The sequence below is a fragment of the Haplochromis burtoni genome, unplaced genomic scaffold, assembly GCF_018398535.1.
Source record: "Haplochromis burtoni strain Fernald_Lab_line unplaced genomic scaffold, NCSU_Asbu1 Contig_47, whole genome shotgun sequence".
Lineage (NCBI taxonomy): Eukaryota > Metazoa > Chordata > Actinopteri > Cichliformes > Cichlidae > Haplochromis > Haplochromis burtoni.
In genome coordinates this window covers 303,295-321,076 of record NW_024582408.1, presented here as the reverse complement: position 1 = coordinate 321,076, position 17,782 = coordinate 303,295, and the positions used below count along the sequence as shown (strand labels likewise).

The 17,782-nt window shown below is 39.5% G+C and overlaps 1 protein-coding gene across 1 annotated transcript; it reads right to left on the bottom strand.

Moving 5' to 3' along the window:
* Window positions 1-407: 407 nt before the first annotated feature.
* Window positions 408-17,730, bottom strand: snx3 (sorting nexin 3). The gene is made up of 4 exons (XM_042220332.1): window positions 17,512-17,730; window positions 4,203-4,298; window positions 3,711-3,835; window positions 408-684 (listed from the first exon to the last, which is right to left on the bottom strand). Exons 1-4 carry the CDS (start codon window positions 17,671-17,673, stop codon window positions 579-581), a joined length of 489 nt encoding a protein of 162 aa, XP_042076266.1. The 5' UTR covers window positions 17,674-17,730; the 3' UTR covers window positions 408-578.
* Window positions 17,731-17,782: the final 52 nt, after the last annotated feature.

The following is a 17,782-nucleotide window of genomic DNA, read 5'->3' as shown; positions in this document are numbered from 1 at the left end:
CCTCCTTTTTCGGAGAAGAACACCTAAGTGTGATTTGAAAGTCAACCCCCATCGTTGCATGTGTGTTTTTTGTGTTTAGTTGGTAGGTCGGTGGTGAGCAACATGCCGTACTGGACGAGAAACGCTGTGGGTCATTATGAGAGCTTTGCATATACAGAACACTCATTCAATGTTACTATATAAATGAATATATTTAAGACATAGCTAAATGATAAATACATCAATATATCCATGTTAGTGGCATTTCCAGACAAAGAAATTGCTATAAATTACTTTCAACCACAGTTACGTGTCGAACATTCTTGACTCTGATTAGAAGGTGAAAACAAACACCGATCAGGATAACTAAACTAAAAGAGGCAGTGAATTATATAATTTTTCTGGGGGGGGGGGGGGGGGGGGGGGGGGGGGGGGGGGGGGGGGGGGGGGGGGCGATATTGTCAATAAAATGTTTGTTTGAGAGAAACCTGGAGCAGTGAAAAGAGCTTTGGGTTGTTGGGCCAAGCGAGGCTGAGCAGGGCTGAGAGAGAGACCAGGCCAAGCAGAGCCATCCATTTATTTATTTATTTTTCTTTCCCTCAGGCTTGCCTGATTTTGGATGGGGTGTAGTTCTTGTCAACAGACTCATCCTGTAGAAACATGTGCAGGCATCGCTCATTCTGAGCTAGAGGGTGACCGGCCACTCTGGAAAACAAAAGCAAAAGTGGACATTCAAACATGAAGCTTTGATGAGTTTAAACAGGGATGAGCACAAACAGGAAACAAGATTTTGCATGAATTACTGAAATGGGCGTGAGAAGTGTGGGGATTTTTTTTTTTTTTTAATATATATAAATTGTGCTAGAAGGACACTTATTTAGCATTGCAACATTTTTATGCAAGTATTTTAAAGGATGATACATTTGGGCAACTGCTTTTAAAAAAAAAAAAAAAAAAAAAAAAAAGCATTTAAAAAAAAAAAAAAAAAAAAAAGTGACTCGCCCACTTTTAATGGGTTATTTACAGCCTGCACAATAAACTGGTCATGTCAGGTGTTTTGCTGTATTTCAATCCTATCAGACTCCAGTAACACGTAAATGCATAAGGATTGATACAATGCTTTTAAAAGAATTTTACTGAGTATAACTGCGTTTTAAAGTATATATTTACACATATATGCCACATCCTTCAAAAGTGCCACTGTGGCATATGGGGAAAACATTTAAGTATAACTTTTGTTGAATTTAGTTAATAAGCAAGCTGAGTAGGTAAGTAAAATTTACTTTCACAAAGAAGCAGTCGTACAACAAAACAGAGTAAAATATGTTAGAATAGGTAAGTGCAGTAACAGCAATACAAAATCTGATCAAGATACAAAACAAACATGTAGTTTAAAAACAAAAATCCAAACAATAAAAAAAAAAAACGGTCAAACTACAAAAAGTTTTACAAGCTAACACTGCTTAATAACACATCTAGGTACTCGCCTGTCATTAAAAGCTGCTTCTCATTCACTGTTCAGTGTCTTAACCACCGACGACACAGAATGAACTTCAAACACTACAATAAGTGCACAACTTCAATTAGGCATTCCTGAAGTTACATGGGCACCATTTATAAACAGTTATAACACTCTTACGTTTTGTGTGTGTGTGAAAGGCAAAGAATTTCCCACCTTTGTTTGAACCCTTTTACTTGTCATCTCCCTACGGTCTCTAAAATATACTATACTATATTATATTATATGAGTGCATTCAAAGTCAAACCTGTTTAAATTTAGTGCGCAGTTTAGATTTGGGATAGATTTCAGTCAACAATGTCACTGATTCACTAACAAATAATTTAAACTACTCTGAAAAATAATTACGCTAAAGTAATTTATACTAATGGAGAATAAAGAGCTGATCTGAACTGATCTAGTTAACATATCGGTAGTTTAATGGTTAAAAGTTACTGTTATATATCATTGATATTATTATAAACTATATTGCCACATATAGTAATGTACAGCACAGTACATTTCCCTAATCGGCCAAGAAATGTGAAAAAGAGTTAACTCTTATTTGAATTTGCCATTTAAATTTACGACAACTTTATCTCACATTTACAAACACATTGACAGTCACAAAAACTGTTCACTTGGGAGTAGTAATCCATTTTCCCCCTTTTGACTCAGAAATGAGCAAAGACATAGAATTAAGTCACACCAAGGCAAACAGGAAAACTAGCAGACTGCCTGTCTCCTTCCACTATTTCACAAAGTTACTCTGATCCTAGTTTGAGGGATTGATAAGAGGCTCTGGAGTATTTGGTGTTCTCAAACGTCTTTAAATCCCAGTAGGACTTAAATGAATCAATATTTTATGACCCCCCTCCCAGTCAGAGTGGTAGTTCTTGTGGAAAATATTGGATGTTTGGGGCTCTGTTAAAGCCACTCTGACATCGAGTTTCCCCTCAATGTCCCTTCAGATGACGCAAAGCGGCTTAACGAGAATGAGCCAGTGCACCTGAGACCCTTAAACGGCTCTTTTTGTAAACGACAAACTGCTCAGAACACATCAAAATGATAAGACTACACGCACTGTATGCATGCATCTTAACCTCTGATAGGAAATATTTCATACAAATTAAGCAGCAAAGGGACTGAGCCAGAGGTCAAATACCAGGGCAGTCACCAGAAACATCAGGCTAGCTACCAACAAATACTGTTTAATAGGTTTGGAAATGTTGATCTGGACGTAAGGCGCAGCAGGAGCATGTTTACAATCTTTAAGTCATTTCCTCTTACCTGAAGCCAGCATTATGTTTGACTAGCCTATCATAAAAAAAAATTTAAAAAAAAGTTTGTTCGCTCTTCTCCTCCTCCTCACTCATTTTGCAGGGATAATCATGTTTAGCATTCCAAAAGATTTCCTCTTCACAATGCTCTCAATCACAGATTTAACAATGCTGCCAGCCACATCAGCCGGTGTTAAGTCTGAACAATAATATGATTAACAGCAGTGTTTCATTCACAGAAAGCACGGGAGGGAGAAATCTTAATTACCAACACATTCTTGTCTCCTTTAAAAATAAATAAATAAATAAATGAAGAAGAAAAAAAACATTTATGGATTTTAATGTTCCTCAACTGTCTTTGCACACTTAATATTCCAACAGGAAACATTGAAGCATTTGCACATGAAACAAAGATAATGGCCAAGTCTGCAATCAAAGCAAATAATTACAATCACACTGTAACTTTTATTGTTCCGCAGCTGAAAACGAGGACATGCTGGATCAAAAATAAGCAGAGGTGCACACACCATCCCGTGGAACCACGCGCTGTAATTTGAGCTGCAATTAACATAAATTACACATCAACAACAAAACAAATGTGGGAAAAATTATGTTGTGGGGGTGCGCACTTGAGTCCTCTTTGGTTGTTCTTGTCCTTTGCGAGGTAATTATAAAGGAGAATTAAGGAGGATAGTGAGGAAAAAGACCTGCCCGTCTCCGAGGGTTCAGTTTGTTAACAATATGAAGAGAAGTGAAAAAGTTGAATCTAGTTATTGCACAACGTGCTTCATTGTTCGTCAGAGTTAAATAAAATAAATAAATAATTAAACTAGCAACGGCAGAAGCGGAAAACGACTGCAGCTGCAAAGAAGAAATTGTTAAGAAGAAATTGTTTTAACCTCATGGACGCATTGTGGGAGAATGGATAAAGACTGAGACGTGGACAGGCTTACTTGTTGAGAAACTGCTCCAGACCCTGTCTCCGCTCCTCGATGAAAGAGTCATCAAATATGCCATCATCTCCTCGGAAAGGAAGCTGCCGGAAAAGAGCTTTCCCCGGGAGAGGTGGTACAACCACCTGAGAGAACAGATTTCCCATTAGATAGAAAGAAGAAAAAAAAGAAAGAAAGAAAGAAAGAAAGAAAGAAAGAAAAGAAAGAAAGCGCAAAATTGAAAGTTTTTAATTGTTACAATAAATTATGAGAAATTTGAACAACTCAAACTATTTAAATATGGGTTTTGTCAATGCTTTTTGTGTGTCATTTCTGAAACTGTTTATGGGCTGAACCTAGACAGGGAAGAAAATGTTCTTTAACAACCCAAAGATGCACAAAACTCCTTTCTCTTTCATAGCAAAACACTGCAGATGTGGTCAATGTTATATGCTGATTTGATAAGCTAAGTACTCGAGCAGCCTTTGTGTGGAGTTCACTTCAATGGCTCACCTTGCTCTCCCTCTCCAGCTCCGCTCTGAGCCACTCAAAGTCGCTGTACCGCCTCCGTACAGAAGACTCCTTCAGCTTGAAGATGGGTAGGTTGGTCTGTGGACAAACACAAGCGGCAGACTGTTACAGGTGTCACTTTTAAGAGCTGTTGTGATTTACAAAGAAATTGTCCTTAAACTCTGGCTGCAGTTATTCAAATGAAATCAGTTTTTCAAGAAGTAGCTTGATATACACTAAGAAAATTTCAGGTAAGTCAGAGTGGTTCAAAGTAAAGCTCAGAAAGCTGAGTTCAAGAAATATCGATTGAATCGTTTAGCAAGTGATAGGAAAATCCAGTTTGTGTGGATGATTTCTCCCCCCATATATCTCTTTTTGCATTTTACTGCCATGCTTCGAGTCCACTTGCCTCTGGGGAGGGACAGATCACTGCAAAATCCATTAAAAGCTGTCCCAAGTAATCACTTTTATCCTGACGAATAAAGGTGATTATGAACCTGTCCGTAGGACATGAGTCGGCACTAAGTGCAAGGACAACAACAAAGAAAATCCCAATCTGTAACCAGATACCAGATTTCAAAGTAATCAAGCACTAATGGGAGATTCTGGACATCGCCATCAAGCCAATGAGTGAGAGAATAGTTATAATTAATATAATTTTGGAGACTCAATCCCACCGTGGAGGTGGCTTACTAAGACACTTTGCTGTTCCTACAGGTTGATGGTGAGGATAATGAAAATGATGCCCGTTTTATTTAAATAAAGTTATGGATTTATCACCACAATGTGATAAAGTAAATCTTTATTTTAAAGCTCAAAAGAATGGAAAATAAAAAGAAAACTGATCAGCAACTATGGGATTGATTTTTACTTCTGCCTGTTGCTCAAACTAAGCAAGCAAATGTTAAATAGACTCATTCTTATATAGTGCTTTTTGACTGAGCACTCAAAGCTGAGTACTACTGTCTGACATTTCATATCCATCCATTTTCTTGCTCTCTCGTCCACTTCAGTGCCGTGGGAATTGCATCCAAGCTGACACCAGGTGAGGAGGATACACCCTGGACAAGTCACCAGTCTATCGCAGATTTACTCACTCACTGTATCGATGGGTTTTCATGCAAACAGAGTCATCACCACAGCTCCATACCATTTATACCAGCGCTGAAGCTGCAAGAACTCATTGAAGTGGTCTCCTAAACAATAGGTTTCCCTGCTTAGACAAAGCCTCCAGATCCAGAAACAAAGAAATCTGAAGTGTAATTTGCTTTCTAAAAAAATAATTCTTATTCAGGTACATTATACATGTACTAAAATTGTTATTTAAACAGTTCTAACCTGTCACTTTAATGTACATAAAGTTATAATAAAAAGCTGGCATTGGATACTCCAAATACCTGATCTATACAGCTCTGTATACCATTATTATCACTTTGACCTTCTGCTCACTCACTACTGACCTTGAGGAGAGAGGTCAGGGGTTAAATGTGACATATTTTAAATCTTCATACAATACTTTTTTATATGTTGATAATATACGGTGTATTTGTAACAACCACACTTTCAAAGTTTTTGTTAATTTTTTACGAATAAAACATTAAGTTGACCACAAAGACCTTGGTGGATGTAAGCCACATTTTATTGATTTGTTAACATGACCTCACTCTACATGCCTACAAATTCATTCAAAACTTTTCGATATGTGGGATGTTTACACACGCAATTGTAAACGCCACCAAAAACAGGTAAATATTAAATCAACCGAGGAAGAAAAAACAAAAACAAAACAGACGGATTGATTGATAATAAAATAATCACTAGTTGTAGTTCTGTTTTCGTTTGCTATATTAGGCCAATTCTGTTATTTCAAGTGTACTGGGTACTTTTATTTGATACAACCACCAAACTGCAAAGCAGTATCTCTGTACTGTTGAAAGTGTTCCTAGGGCTGTGCAATATGACCAAAATCTCATATCCCGATATAAGAATTCTATCGTCCCGATAACGATATAAATCACAAAAATGTAACATTTTCTGTAAATTCTGTGAATCTCGGGCAGCTCGACTTGCGGGAAGTGTTTCCAGCTGCGCGTCATGTAGCTGGAGTCGAGTGTTTTAACCGATGCATGAAACGATACATTTTTAGACATAAGTTGTAACGGCCGCCGTTTTCTTTGTGAGTATTTATTACACGGCGTGCTGCGGGGAAAAGCCTGTTCTAACGTTTGAGTCTAAGGTTTATTTTTTAGCACCTGGCGGCTCTTTTTTACTTCTCATCCGTAAATAATCTGCTCTTTCACGTGATTCAGTTTATTTTGAAAAGTCTCAACAGGATCTTGAGCTTTATTGTGAAAGGTTTATGTGGAACATAAACAAGCGGACACGCGATGGTGTTACCGTCGTTGTTGCTAACCAAAACAGGCGCTTGTCCGTCAGTAGTGTGGTTATATTAAAAATAAGAGAAAGAGAGAACTTTAAGAAATTAATATAGCCACTACAGTGACCATCAAAACGGTGGAAAAAAATATTGCCGTAAACAGTTTATTTTGCGACACCACGAAACAAACGATAGCATAAAATGAAACGATAGATGTTTTTATATCGTCATCCGATATATATCGTTATATCGAACAGCCCCAAGTGTTCCCCAAGAGTTAACAAACTCACCAAGACATTCATTTATTGGAAACATGTTTTAAGAAAATGTGATAACTAAAAACAAAACAAAGGTTTGTACTTTCTGTGGCAATCATATGAATATCAGAAAATTATCACTAAAAAGCTTTCAGGGAGAGCTTGAGCTAACTTGAAAGAGCTAGAGAGGAAGGTTTTATTGACTTGGTTTTGGGCATAGCTTTGTCTTATCTACTCTAACTTAGTAAAAAAAAAAAAAAAAAAAAAAAAAAAAAGGAGGGGGGGAAAAAAAACAAAAAACTCCTTCAAATCGAACCAAACTGAACAGAAAATTGAAATTGGCCTCAAGGCGAAAAGAAATTCCACATTTTGCTAACCAAGGTCTGTCCCACTCAGAATGCTTTGCCATTTTTTTGTGCGTTCACACAGATGTGTGCATAATTCCAAGTTGCTGTTGACAAGCACTTGAGAGTGAATTTCATTTTAAAAAAAGAGGAGATGTTTCGACATTGACAGAGAACATTGAAGCAAACAGCACATTACAGCACAATGCCAAAGCTCTTCACTATTCCTGACAGCACATGGCCATCCCATGACAATGTACAAACAAGGAGGGAGTGAGTGAGCATTTCATTGGCAGGCTACATTCACAGAGGGTCAGAATTCATGGAAGAAGGAATCACAAGAGCAAAGCAATTGAGCAAGTAGGTGCAGCATGAATACAGCGCGAGCAGCAGACTGATCGATAAGCAGACGACTGTGACTGTGTGCGGTAAAGGGGATGGAGAGTTAACTAGAAGGCTGAGTAAATGGCTGAACAAAAGAGAAAGGAGGTGGGTGTACGTGGTCATAAAGAAGGAGCAGAGAAACTAGAGAGGTTGGAAGCTTTGCCTGCTCTATGCAAGACTAATTGAAGAGGAGGAAGACCAGGAGTGGTCTTTTCTCTCTCTCATGGTCTCCCCTTTTCAGTCTTTTTCCTTTTTATTTCCCTTGATCTGCAAAACTAAGTCACATTTTCTGCCCTTGAGACTCCTCTTGTGGTGTTTGAATGGGAAAAATATGGGCATTTGTTTTCTTCAGTCTTTGCTCTGTCCTATCCTCAACCTTCAAAATTATGGATCCCACCCGAGTTTAGTGGGCAAGAACAAACTCATCTGTCACACCCTTAGCAATGATGAAGAGAGTCGCCCGTCAACCACGACTGGTTTGATGTTTAACTGTAAAATAAATGCTACCTGGGCAATTTACTCAATCGCACAGAATGTTTTCTTGAGCTGATGATTGGGTTAAAATCTGGACTCGTGTAGACACACTGATCTTTCACATGACCCCTTCATCAATATACCCCAACGTCTTCCAAATGTGGATTTGAATACTATTACAGATGATCTCACTTAAAAAGTCAGTGCTTTTGGTCCATTGAGTTTTCCTGATTTATTTATGAGTTCAGCTGAACACAATTTTCTTTTGCTTTCTTACCAACCATTTCAGTATTACAGTAAAGTTGGCCATCTATTGATCGTTTATCTTATAGGATATTCTCAGCTGACCGTTTCCTTTTCAATCTCACGGGACTTCATAACTGTCAAATGGACCACCTCAAAACCGCAACTGATACACACTAGAGGGCACAAATCACCTGTGTACAACTAAAAGGTTTGTATACATTAACTTGTCAGCATAATAACGCATAATATAAGATCCAGCGATTGACCTCTCTATGTCAGAAATCTGCAAAGAATTATTAACGTTTCACAGACAGGATGCAACAACACTAATAAACTGCAGTAAATAAGAAAGTCCTGTATGCCATCCATCCATCCATCCATCCATCCATCCATCCATCCATTCGCTTCCGCTTATCCTTTTCAGGGTCGCGGGGGGCGCTGGAGCCTATCCCAGCTGTCGTAGGGCGAGAGGCAGGGTACACCCTGGACAGGTCGCCAGTCTGTCCTGTATGCCAACATATAATAAAAAGCTTCTGAGGTGGCTGTGGAAGAGCAGGTAGAGTAGGTTGTCTACCAAGTGAAAGGTTGGTGGATCAATCTCCAGCTACTCCAGTCCATCTGTAGAAGTATCTTCAGTCAAGATACTAAACCCTGATACTGATAATTGCCAACGTTTTTTGCATCCATCGGAGTTTGAGTGCATATAAACGTTAGATAAAAGTGCTTAGGCATAGATAAAAGCACTGCATGAATGTATGGGATTGAGTGAATGAGAGTTGTAGTAGAAAGCTCTTTGAGTGCTCAAACTGAGGAGAAAGGTGCTATACAAGTACCTGTCCATTTACATTTAGCTTAACCATTTTCTAGCGGTTTGCTCTGCCTTTTTTCTAACAAGTTTTCATGACTCTGCAGACATTTTTGTGTTTTAATCTAACTGGAATTTCTAACTGAAATTGCAGGAATAACTGATCCCTCAACACTGACACAAGTATGCCCAAGTAGTGAACGTAAGAGTTTACTGAATGGAGTTGAGGCATTGGTATTTAATGATGTAACTGCTGAAAGATTTATTTTTCAATGTTTAATTTACATGGCAGATGAGACAGGCAGAAATATGTGAACTGATAGGCAACAAAGCACATATATGAATATAGCAGATACTGTTTGTGTCACAGAGACTTATAGTACTTTAAAGGTCACTCAGTTATTTCAGGTCAACTATACAAGGCTTACATGGACATTAAGTAAAGATTGAAAAAAGAAAAAAAAAAAACACAACTGCAGGTCAAACTCCTTAGTCCATTCTGCACCACATGCAAGCTATTTACATTGTGAATGCACTAACCCTGAAACTGCCAAGCATTCAATTCCTTGAAAAACAGCAGTTAGGACACTGGATCAGTTTCCCAGGCATGGATTAAGCATAGCCCTAGATTAAAAAGATGTTGTTGTTTTTGTGAAACTGATTTATTGTAATAGCTATGCTATGGCGTTTAGTAATGTCTTGGCCAAAATGTGCAAGGAATTCCATAAAAAGACCTTATCTATATGGGAGAATTTGTTGATCTAAAACCTGTATATACCTTTTATCATTGATGCTGGCCTTTCAGATGTTCAAGCTGCCAATTCCACTAACACACCCCCATACCACATGCATACAGGCTTTTGAACTGAACGCTGATAATAAGTCAGATGGTCACACTCCTCTTTAGTTGAGAGGATGCAGCGTTCATGTTTTCCAAAAAGAGTTTGAATCAATGATGAATTCAATGTGTCTGACCACAGAACAGTTTTCAACTTTGTCTTATTCACAAATCACAAAGGATCGCAATATTTTTTTGGGAATTGGGGTTATAAACAAGCTGATTTGAAAACCAAGTTTAGTCCCCTTTTCCCCCCCTTAGGACGAATACGCCAAATCACATCAATAAATATTAACTGATGTAATATTCAGAGCCTGGACTATACATAAAAAAGGAAATTTGTAAGATTATTTTAAATAAATAAGGCCACATTTATTACATTTAAAACATAAAACCAAGTGAAATAACCTGGTTCAGGTGACACTGTATTAACTGTAGGAGTATTTCCTTACACTGGGCACAATATCTGCCACTCCCTCTTTCAACTGTTTTTTTTTTGTGTGACTAAACAGCCCACCAAAAAAAACTTCCTTTTTCAATTATTTCAAGTTCATTCCAGGTGAAGCTGTCAATGAACCCCTCACTCCTCCTCGTTCTCAGGTCACAGGAGAAGTGGATTATCTTAGCTTTATCGCCCCAGTGCTCTAGCATTAACTCCGCTCTCCTCTCACCGTGGTTCGTCCCTGCTGCGTCATGTTACCTCACAGCATGGAGCGCCACAAAGTTAATCCCCACCACAACAGATCACAGTTACAGGTAATCTGCCACCGCCGTGACTCTAATCCCATCACGTGAACACAGAAAACACTTATCCATGTGCGAGCACACATTGACAGAGGAGGTATGCAGGCACAGGTGTTAGGCACAGGATTTGACCAGTCACACATTTAACAATGTAAATATAATAGTCCAAAGCATTCGAGCCTGCTTGTATGCACACTAGAACCCGGACCACTTATCTCAAGACAATGAAGCAAGCAGTGAGAGTGTAAGGAAAGAAAGTCACCTGGCCTTTCAGTTCCCTCACCCACCATAACCCTGTGATTAAGAGATTGGCCTTTCAGGACAAGGGGAGGAACGAAAACGACAGAACTGAAAAATGAGAGGTCTCACTCATGCTTTCTCTCTCTAACACGAACACATAGAAAGAGGCGGTGCGTGAGAGCTCTACAAGTCAAAGATCAGGTTTCCCCGGCCTCTGTTCTTTTCACGGCTGGTTAGAGGTTAGGACCAGGGTGTATCAACTTACTAACCCCTCACAGTGATCAGAACAGGGGACCAGCCCACACCCAGTCAGGTCTTAGAATTTTATTAACTGATTTTTTTATTTGTTTTTTTTAAAAGGGACAAAAAAAAAAAAGAAAAAAAAAGATGCTTTCCTCACTTTGTAAAAGACAGATACAAGAGGAAAGCCAGACAAAACAGCAAGCAAAAGGCACAAATAGGACATTTGCAAAGGTAGAAAAATACAGAAATGAGAAATTAATGGCCACATTAAAAGCAAAGGTGGAAAAATAGATTTTTAGACATCATTAAAATAGGAGCATAAAGCTACATGTACCTCCTTCAAAGTGGATCTGCTTGCTTCACTTTCAATTATGAGTGTTCAAGGTGCAATCTACGCTCCATAGGAAGAGCATGTGATTCATAATGTGTGGGACACAATACCTTAGGCTCATTGAAAATGGGTTGAAAAGAGGCAGAACCCTTAAAAACAGCGAGACACAGAGAGAGGGAGAGAGGGGACAAAGATCACTCATCTCCTGAGAGAATAGTTCAAGGCCACCATGCATTAGCTTTTAGCAGGATGGATTAAGTCAAGTTTGAGAGTGCACATCCTAAACCTCCCCCATGCCCCCTTCTCACCCCTCCCATATAGTCCCCTTTCAGAATAATAGCATTAAAAATGGCAACATAATACCATCTCATTGCATCATATTCCAAAATGGGAAAAAAAGACCCCGAACAAAAGAGTTGGGGCTATGGGTCTCTTGCTCTCGCCTCTCCATGTACTCTCTCACTCGTTCCCTCGCTTGCCGGCCTCTGCGGCCTGACAGCCTACCCTCTCTCCGACTCGCCTAGCTGGCAAAAAGCTGCTTTGTTGCCATAGTATCAACTCCCACTTTTGATACTGTCATTTCAAGTAGGATATGGTAGCCTTGATACAATATGTTCCCCATTTCCATTAAAATAGTTGTCGAAGAGGATGCTGTAGACTTTGGATTACACTTGACTGTGCCTGACAAGCCTCCCCTCCTCCCCCCACAATCCACACACACCCACACACACCATCTCTCCCCATTTTATTAATGACCAAAGGCCCCCGCCCTCACCCTGGTGCCCAAATGGAAAAGAGAAAGAAAGAGAGAGGGAGAAGCTATGGGAGAAGAGAAGAGGAGGGGTAGAAGACTGAGTGAGAGTGGGAGACACCGCTATAAGAGCCCTTTTATGTACTCCTATCCATAAACAAAGTGAGATCCCAAAGTTCGCTCCCCTGAATGTGCTCTCTGGATGAGATGGGAACCAACTAAAATTTTGATAATATCCATCACCCATTCCTCCTACTCCACACACATACACCCCCATCCCAGCTCCAACCCCCTGTTTGCTGAGGGTCCAAACAAATACACTATGCTGTATTGAGGGGAGGGGGGTCCGCCAAACCAGACACTACACAGAAAAAAGTAAAAGACCATTAAGGTGATATGATAGGACTCATGAAAAACAACTCTCTCCATTAGGAACATGAAACATGTGCAGAAGCATAAAAAAGCAACCATAAGCCACTTCAAAAACTACCCTTAAAACGAAGGGATTTGGATTGGAACAGATATCCATTGTTTCAGCATGACCCCCGACATTACGAGTCTGCTCATGCAAAATGAGATATCCGCCTCCTTTCGGTGTGAACTTAGCTTCCACTTCGTTAAAAAACTGATGCATAGAGTGAGAGATTGATCCCATTAATTTCAAACGCCAAACGCAGGCCCGTCTGCCAACAAGTGACTATGCCTCACAGCCACAGTAAACAATGTTTAAACAATTTGTCTCGCCACTAACTTTGTGAGCATCCCAACACCGCCGGTGAGTCACAGGCAAACTGAATGACTCTTATTTCAACAGTCTCGGAGCAAACTTCATGATTTCAGTTATCATGGGGAACAATGGTAACACGGTATGAACCAGGAAAGTGACTGCACACAGCTGGGAGTAAAATGGGAAAGTAAGCAACAGGATGAAATCTGGTGAGGGGGTGGCTTTCTGCCCTCCCATGGATGGGGGGGTGAGTTGGAGGGTGAGGATGGGGAGTAAATGCTCCAGCTCCCCCTCACCACACACACACCCACCCAGCCACCCTGGCCTGGTTCAATTCTTCTCTTTTCTCAATGAGGGGATTAGGCAGACTCTCTCACTGCGGCCACAAGAGCTCTCTCGATTTCGGGGTGGATAGCGGGACAGCAGTGAGAACAGGGGAAAAGGTTAGGAACGGAAACAGTACAGAGTAATGAGATGATATATTTCAAGTATTCTGAAATATTAAAAGAAAGGTAGATGAAGAGGGGGAAAGAGGGGAAAAAAAGCAATGAAGGGGCAAAGCAAACACTACGCATTCCAGACCTAGGCCTTGTGGCAAACACTCTTTAATGGCTGGAGATGGAGTAAAACGCTTCCAAAGAAAGCTAAAGAAAGGAGAAGGAGAGAAGCAAAGCTAAGTTGACACCACGTTTGTTGAGAAGTGAGGGATGCACCGCTTCTTCTGTGGTCTTATGCAAAGCAGGGTCACACAGGGCTATGAGGTGCACAATAATGCTGATTACACGCATATGCTAATTATTACACGCTAATCAAGTACAGTAGCCTTATATTCAACGCTAATGCCTGGAGACAGCTTCTCTCCTCTCAACTCGTTTCTTAAAGGTAAAGGAAAACGACTAAATACTTGAGGGCTGGTAACCAATCTAAATACTCCGGGCCAGTAACTACAGGGGTGTCAGTCAACCAAGATGACAATTTAGAGATGAGGAGATGGAGCAATCAGATGAGCCTATAGTGACTGTCTGACAGTCTGTGTATTTAAAATCGAACACAAAAGGTCCAATAATAGTTACATTTATACAAAATTGCCTGGCTTATGTGGCGAAACTGACAAGCCTTTAAAAGGAGTTCTTAAAGCTTGAAAATACTGTAAAAAAATACAAAGTTTACCTCGTGGCTAACCCAGCTAAAATGTGTCTTTTTTTCGTTTCTCGTGAATCTAACTGCCTGCTTGTTGTGTCTGCATGTCAAATAAGACTTATATTTTAACATTCTCACAAAATTCCTGATGTAGGCATGACATTTAATATCTGACAAAAGCAGCAGCAGCTGAATCAAACGGTCCAAGGTTGTCCAAGTTGTTCACCATGGAGCTTTCACTGAGATTATCAGCAGAGGCAGACTGCTAAGTTGTCACTGAAATAAAAAATGTTCAAACTTTTCATTGTTCTAAAAAACTCTTAAAATCTATAGTTTTATGACAACCACATCAACTCCCGTTTCCATGTATGATATGATTTAAAACTCCAATAATAGAGCAAGCAACCTTTAGTTTATATTTACATTTTGATTTTGTAAGACATTTATCCTATCAACACTGTGGGTACTGTGCCATAAACAGGATCAAAGAAAAGCATTTGCAGATTTAAGCAGGTTTGATGTTTCAAAGGTGGATTGCCAGATACATTTAGGTCCACAAGTATTTGGAAAATGACACAACTCTTGTCTCAGGACACAACCACAGTGGACTATAAATCAAATTATCGAGACACGATAGAAATGCAGACTTTCAGGGGATTTACAGACATTTTATACATATAAATTTCTAGAGGCTCTAAGGTAATTATAGAAGCTAACCATTTTAAGGAGTGCTTTTAATATGCTGTTTCATCCTGTGACTTGCTTTGACACATTTGCTCCAAAAGGTGTCCAACTGATCTCTCTAACCTTAGCTCTGTCTTCAGCAAGTGAAAAGCATGCTCTATTTACTTTAGATCTGGAGACCGACTTGAAGAAAAAAAAGAACTTCACAATATTTCTTTGAGTTGAGAAACACTTGAGCTGCTTTTGCAGTGTGATTTGGGACACTACTCATTTGCACTATGAAGTACTGTTCAATCCATTTTGCAGGATCTTTTGAGTGAATCTCAGCAGAAAGTATAGCCCTGTAGTCTTCACAATTCATTCTGCTACTTTTCAACAGTCACATAATAAATAAACACTAATTTCACTGACAGTCATACATGAAAGTACCATAAAAAATGTCTCCACCATGTTTGACAGGTAATATGGCATGCTTTAGATCATGAGCCACTTCTCTCCCTCTCCATTATTTTCTCTTCAAGTAAGTATGCACACCAGTCATTCTGGTACAAGTTCATCTTGTTTGCGTGTTTCAAATATTATTTCAAAACTATGCAGACTCTTCTAGATGGTTTCTGACAGTCTAATCAGGGCTGCTTGTACTTGAGTGCAACCAGTGATTTGCACCTTGTTGTAAACCCTTTGTTATTTACATTTATGAAGGTATCTCTTGACTGTAGACCGCCTCGTGGCTTGGTTAGATGTTGTGAAGCTGCTTTCCTTAACCATGGAAACCCCCTATTTTAGTTGTATTCTGTAGTCTTTCAGACCTTTTGGTGTTGCTGATTTGGCCAGTCTGATCATTTCCATCTCTCTGTTAGGTTTATTTTAGGTTTTCAACCTATTGCCCTCCTTTACTTGCATCGGCATCTTTGTTTTTCATCTGCTTAATTTGCAATAAAACAACAAGGGAACAGATCTCATCTGACAAAGAAAATGTCAGTCAGTTATTAATTATTTTTGAGCATCTAAAAATGGGAAAATGTATAAAAATTGGTTCAAGGCTTCTTGAATTAAAGCTGTCACCAAGTCATGAGGATGCGGGTGCATCACTGCAGTTCTATCACATCTGGAGAGTTTAATTAAAATCCACAGCAGTTGTGGACAGAGGCAAAAAAAAAAAGTGTGATTTTCCAAATATGTCTGTGAAGGTTCTCAGTCATCCAGGTCATCGTAGTCAAAGGAGCTTGCAAAGAAAAGCGTCTGTCTTCAGTTCAGAACTGAAACGTCTTCAAGTAACTTAAAGAAGTCCAGACGCTTTTCTTTGCAAGATTTTCCAAATACTTAACTGAACTAACTATTTTGCCAAATATCGCAATTACAGTGATTTATTTCTATAATTACAAGTTCGCAGGGAAAAAAAAAATACACTTCATCTTTGAGAACAGATCTTAAAAAGATACATTTGTTCTTTTGTTGTTGTTACATTGCAACAGTTTTAAGACACAAAAAGCCTAACAAAGGTTAGTGTTGGAGTTAATGTTGACTATGATTTGTTATTTTAATAGTTTGATTTTGGTTACTAGTGATCTGTATCAACACTGAAAGAAATGCATCAGCTGACCTCAGCTATTCAAGGCTGATTTTTACTCTGACCACAAAGTTGCAGTGACAGAAAGATACACAGGATGTGTTTTGCAATTGCTGACTCTCTAACAGTTCTCATCCTGACCTATTGCTCAACAACACTGTTGCATTTCTACACAGCATTAGCTGCCATCCCAGAATTTCACATTTTTAAAAAAAATGTACACTGACAGCCAAATAGATAGTAAAGTGACAAAAAGAATTCTTTATACGAAAAAAAAAACAAAAAAAAAAACAAAAAACACCTTTTGTTCTCCTCTACAAGTTGGAGGAAGGAAGTTGTAAGGGGTGGCTGAAACTGGACAGGATCAGGAGGCATCCTGCATCCTGTCTTTATAGCTCCAGAGAAGCTGACTCAAAAGTATGCTTTTCTTTAGGCTTCTGGTGATTTGTCACGTCAGAAAAGCTACAAAGTAAAATACTATACCAACCAAAATGTTCGCATTATGTCCCAGTGCACCATTTAGTCATACAGGCCAGTCCTCACCTCAGGATTGTCATTAAGTGTGACCAATGCTGTTATCTGTGGTTTGCACTCAGACAATGGGGTGTGGCTGGAGATCAAATGTTCAGAAAGACGTTAAGTCTTTGAGAAGGTTATGTGTTTCGCTTAAACCGAGGTTATATAACTGCAGTTTATTTGTAGACATGTTTCAGCTGCGCTGTGGAAAAACACTTGAGGCTAATGTAAACACACACACGCGCGCACACCCCTTCTTTCCCGGAGCGATGTCGCCGTCAAAAGACACAGACACCGTTTCCGTTAACCACGTTATCAAACACTTTTAATTAACATGCAGTCAAACAGCTTTATGTACACCAACAACGTTGAGCAGACAGTGTAACGTCAGGTAACCGTGCAGTCAGATAAAGGCTGCTAGCTTCCTAGCAAGCGTCGACTAATTCCTTTAGCAACGGACAATTTGATACTTCTTAATAGCCCACACTTTTAAATATCGACCCTTTGAATGTCTTAGTGGGGGCAAAAATCGCGATGTCATAAAAATTACAACTTTCTGTGACTGCAGAAAAGATATGTTTGCGTGCTTAGGTGTGTAGCTTAAAAGCTAGCGCCATTTGCACTTGTTACGGTAGGCTCACCTTCAGTCTGACTTCGTACGTGGTGTATCTGCCTCTGCCCACCCCGACCGTCTCAGGGTTGCTTACATCAATCTCTAGAAAGTTACTCGGAGGTCCATAGGCGTCATTTAAGTTCTGAGGCTTGGTGTAAAGCCTTCTTGTATCAGCTATGGTTTCAGCCATGTCTCCCTTTCCTTCTAGCAGCCTGGGGATTGCGTGAAGTTAGTCAGATTACGAATATGCACGTCACCTTGATGGCCTTCAAAATAAAGGATTTTGGTGAATGCCGTGT

What these genes read in the sequence shown, in the direction of transcription:
- snx3 (XM_042220332.1), bottom strand. Translation starts at nt 17,673, where the DNA reads ATGGCTGAAACCATAGCTGATACAAGAAGGCTTTACACCAAGCCTCAG. An exon ending in CGTACGAAGTCAGACTGAAG is followed by an intron (nt 4,299 to 17,511) that starts GTGAGCCTACCG and finishes GTTTGTCCACAG; the next exon opens with ACCAACCTACCCATCTTCAA. An exon ending in CTGGAGCAGTTTCTCAACAA is followed by an intron (nt 685 to 3,710) that starts GTAAGCCTGTCC and finishes TTTGTTTTCCAG; the next exon opens with AGTGGCCGGTCACCCTCTAG.